General features: G+C 38.1%; 1 protein-coding gene across 1 annotated transcript; it reads left to right on the top strand.

Moving 5' to 3' along the window:
* Positions 1-889: 889 nt before the first annotated feature.
* Positions 890-1,711, top strand: LOC150034445 (uncharacterized). Its single transcript, XM_090316737.1, has 2 exons — positions 890-1,442; positions 1,590-1,711. The coding sequence occupies exons 1-2, from the start codon at positions 890-892 to the stop codon at positions 1,709-1,711; spliced, it is 675 nt and encodes a 224-aa protein (XP_090172863.1).
* The last annotated feature ends 2,452 nt before the right edge of the window (positions 1,712-4,163 follow it).

The following is a 4,163-nucleotide window of genomic DNA, read 5'->3' as shown; positions in this document are numbered from 1 at the left end:
CCCTCAATGGCAAGAGTTCCCAACTCACTTAAGATTGAGGTCATGTTACCTATGGTCATTCTAGTAAAGTGAAGTCTCTATCATAAACAACGTTATATAACGAGACGTTAACACTTCGTAGTCAGGCCTTATTCAAACTCTTCGTATAAGACACCCCCACTCGAACATTCCCACATGAATGATCAGGATCAGACCATCTATGGCAAGTCACAATACTTGTAACCATTCCACAAAGCGGGCCGCATCCGTAGCGTTGCCAGGATAAGGTTTCTCTCCTATACCTATATACTACAGACTATTTTGGTTATCACTTAAGACATGATCCACTTGTATGTCACCACGTACATGTTTAAGTTACATAATGACAACCAGGGATTTTGTTTATTGGTTTGTGGTAAAGCAAATTAAAACATACAATGTGCAAAGTCAAGAAGTGAAGTAAATATCATATATTATATATCACAAGCGTTCGTACAAACTACAGGACACGAGACTTTAAGACATCATCCCCAACAAAGGGAAGGCAGTAATATAGGGTCTGATTCACTACTTAAGGGGATGATATTCAATTCCAAATTGGATTTAAAAAATACAGTGAAAAACTATTCAATCATTCGACATCAAAATTTTGAAGTCATTGAGTCGAAGAAAACAATATGAGATGTTAAGTGTAAAAGATATGGCAATGGGTGCACGTGGAGACTTCGCGTTGTTTGTCGTAAAAAACACGGTAAATTTGAAATTACCCAGTATAATGGCCCACATTCCTGTGTGTATGCAAGACTAAGTCAGGATCACAATCAATTGGACTCAGATCTAATTGCATCTGAGGTAAGCAGCATAGTGGAAAAAAAACCTGTCAATTGACATCAAAACATTACAAGATATTATGTTGAAAAATTATGGTTATTCCGTTAGTTACTGGAAAGTGTGGGATGGAAGAAGAAAGACAATTGCGAAGATATTCGAAGATTGGATCGAATCGTACAATTTGCTGCCTAAATGGATAAATATCTTACAAATCATAAACCCCGGTACAGTCATCCATTGGAGGCTAAATGAGATGGATTGTGATGAAAGAATTGTAATGTTCAGTAGCATGTTTTGGTTGTATGGACCTATTATTGAGGGTTTCAAGCATTGCAGACCGCTATTTCAAATTGACAGAACCCATTTGTATGGGAAGTATGAAGGAACATTGTTAATAGTTATCTCAATGAATGCAAATGGTCACATCTATCCAGTTGCATATGCCATTGTACCGGAGGAAAGTGCCGACTCATGGGGCTGGTTTTTGAAAAATTTATGGGATCATGTGGTGCATAGAAGGGAGGGAATGTGTCTAATTTCATGTAGACACAAAGGCATTATATCTGCCATCAGAAACCCTAACAACGGTTGGGTTGGAGTACACCACATATTCTGCTTACGACATGTGGCAAGTAATTTTAACTACAAGTATAAAAATAGTCTATTGAAGAGTTTAGTGTATAGTGCATGATCAAAATTTCAAGTTCAAAAGTTTAAGGACTGTATGGTCGAACTTCAAATAGTAAACCCTAATTGCTTATGATATTTTGCTTCCATAGATCCTAAGCAGTGGACACAGTCACATGATGGTGGTTATCGTTATGGATGGCTAACCACAAATGTGGCCGAAAGTACAAATGTTGTTCTGAAAGGAGCCAAAAAGATGTCATCATTGTACTAGTCCAAGCAACATTCTATCGAACTATTGCTTATTTCGCTGTTCGTCGTGTAGAAATAGAGACTGCTCTTGAATCAGGAGAGTGTTTCACAAGGTAAATTATTCACCTCTTAGTTACCCATGTTTTTATACTGATTATAGAGGTATTTTAAGTAATTGTCATATTTTTCATAGGTATGCGGTAAAGAAAATAACTCGTTGGGAACAACGTGCAACTAAACATTCTATCAACATATTTGATCATCGAACAAGGTTGTGTGACGTCACCACCTCAATCAACCCAATAACACTAAAGGGTGGAAACACACACCAAATAAAATTAAATGAAAGAACATGCACATGCAATAAGTGACAGAGTTTTGGAATCCCCCTGTTCTCACGCTATGGCTACGTGTAAAACCTTTGGAGTAGACTACTTTTACTACATTGAAGACTATTACAAAATTCCCACTTATCTGGCATGTTATTCAACCCAATTTGAGCCCATCCCCAATCAAAAATGTTAGTTTGATCCTAACTTTTCCACTATTTATCTAGACGAATAGAGTTAGGAAGGTTGGCAGATCGTGTACTTCTCGCATGCAAAACGAGATGGATTGGAGTGAAGGTTACAAGACACGATGCACAATTTACAGACGAGAAGGGAATAATAGACGAAATTATCCCAATCGAGCTCGTGATGGGACTTAGTTATTTATTTTTAATTGTCATTGTATTTAATTGATTGTATTTATACAATGAAGGGTGTATTCTTTATTAATTGTCATAGTATTTATTGATTGTAATCACATTGATTTTTACTAAATATTTAAGTTAAATTTAATATTGTTTTTATGGGATCAGATGGACGGGGATGTTACCACATGGCCATACAACGACTTGGTTTTGTACTTACAGCGCAGCCATAGATTCAAGGATTTTTAGGAAGACGAGCATATCGATCAATGCATTGTCGGCGAAGAGAGGCTGTTATTCGAAGGCACGAGAACCCATACCCTCCTATATTGAAATATCTACGAGCTGCAGGATTCTATGGAGTCTCTTATATAAAATTTATACAAATAGATTGGCATTTGATGACGGCATTAGTGGAACGATGGCGGCAGAAGACACACACTTTCCACATGTTGCATGGAGAGTGTACAATTACACTTAAAGATGTAGCCATCCAATTTGGACTCCCGATTAATGGAAGACCATTGATCGAGTCTCTAAATTTTGACTGGGAACAACTTTGTGCCCTTCTTTTAAACGTAACCACGAATGACGTCGTTCTTAAGGGAGGTCGTCTAAATCGGCCATGGTTAGCTGATCAATTTAACAACTTCGCCCATTTATCAGACCATGCAGTTGAAGAGGACCTGCAACGATATGCTCGAGCATATATTCTCATGTTGATTAGAGGATTTTTATTTCCCGAAAAATTCAACAGCAGAGTGCACATGATGTATCTTCCTCTCTTGGTAGATTTTGATGTTGCCAGGACTTACAGTTGGGGTGTGATAACAGGCAGAAATGCACGTTATTACAGTGCTAAGTTCTTAAACAATGCTGGTTTGCGTTGATAAAAATATGTTAGATTGCGTCCAAAAAGCATTAAGTTCATAACATTGTGGTCGCATGCATTCATCGCATAGAAACAATTAATTTTTGTATTTTTACGCTGAATATGCGTTGATGCAAGGCGAAAAGCATGATCACAAGAAATCAATGGACGAGCGCAGCATTACCGCAAGGCTTTGCGGTGATTTATGTTTGCAAACATCTGCTCAAGAAGGATTGCCGCATAGAGTCGGCGCAACTTGGTGGGTGCATCTAGGTGAAAGGCATAATTAATCACAATGGGACAGAAAGTTGATAATGGTCGAATCCGAATTAAGTTGACAAGCCGCTAATGATAACAAGTACACTTAGCTTTTTGGTGACAAATATTCGGTGCATCAGTCAGAGAATTAAAGCTTTCCGATCTGTGCAATCATAAGAGAGAAGTCGCTTTTCACCCCGAAGCTCTATAAATACTGAAGCCATCCTTCAAAAAAGGGGTTCAGCAAGTTCGGAGAGTTAGAGAATTTTTCCTTAGATAGTTTAGCCTTGTTCTTAGATTTTTTTTATTTTAAGGTGGAAGCGAGAGAAGGAGATTGTGCCAATAGATCATTCCGATAAGCTTGGGAAAGTGCTGGAAGCATCAAGATCAGAGAGAGGGCCAGCTTCTGCGGAAGCAGGATTATCTTTTGAACCGAATAGAGTTGCCAGTGTAAAAGCCTTGGGCAGCAAGGGATTGCTACCAGGCTCTCTACCCTTATCTTCCATTGTTATTTTGTACTCAAACTCATCTATAGAAATGGAATTTACTTCTCTATATCTGTTCACTCTCTGTTATTTACGCATGAGTAGTTAAATCTGTTAAATGAGTTGAGAGCACTTAGCTAGTATAACTGGGGATCTTCATTCTATG

The sequence above is a fragment of the Benincasa hispida genome, chromosome 8, assembly GCF_027475165.1.
Source record: "Benincasa hispida cultivar pf3 chromosome 8, pf3_genome.v1.1, whole genome shotgun sequence".
Taxonomy (NCBI): domain Eukaryota; kingdom Viridiplantae; phylum Streptophyta; class Magnoliopsida; order Cucurbitales; family Cucurbitaceae; genus Benincasa; species Benincasa hispida.
The sequence above is the reverse complement of the archived record's forward strand: the minus strand, read 5'-3'. Positions and strand labels throughout refer to the sequence as shown.

Excerpts from the sequence above, each read along its gene's own strand:
- LOC150034445 (XM_090316737.1), top strand. The coding sequence starts at position 890 with ATGTTGAAAAATTATGGTTATTCCGTTAGTTACTGGAAAGTGTGGGAT. Across the intron at positions 1,443-1,589 it reads CTGCTTACGACATGTGGCAA|ATCCTAAGCAGTGGACACAG; the intron begins GTAATTTTAACT and ends TTGCTTCCATAG.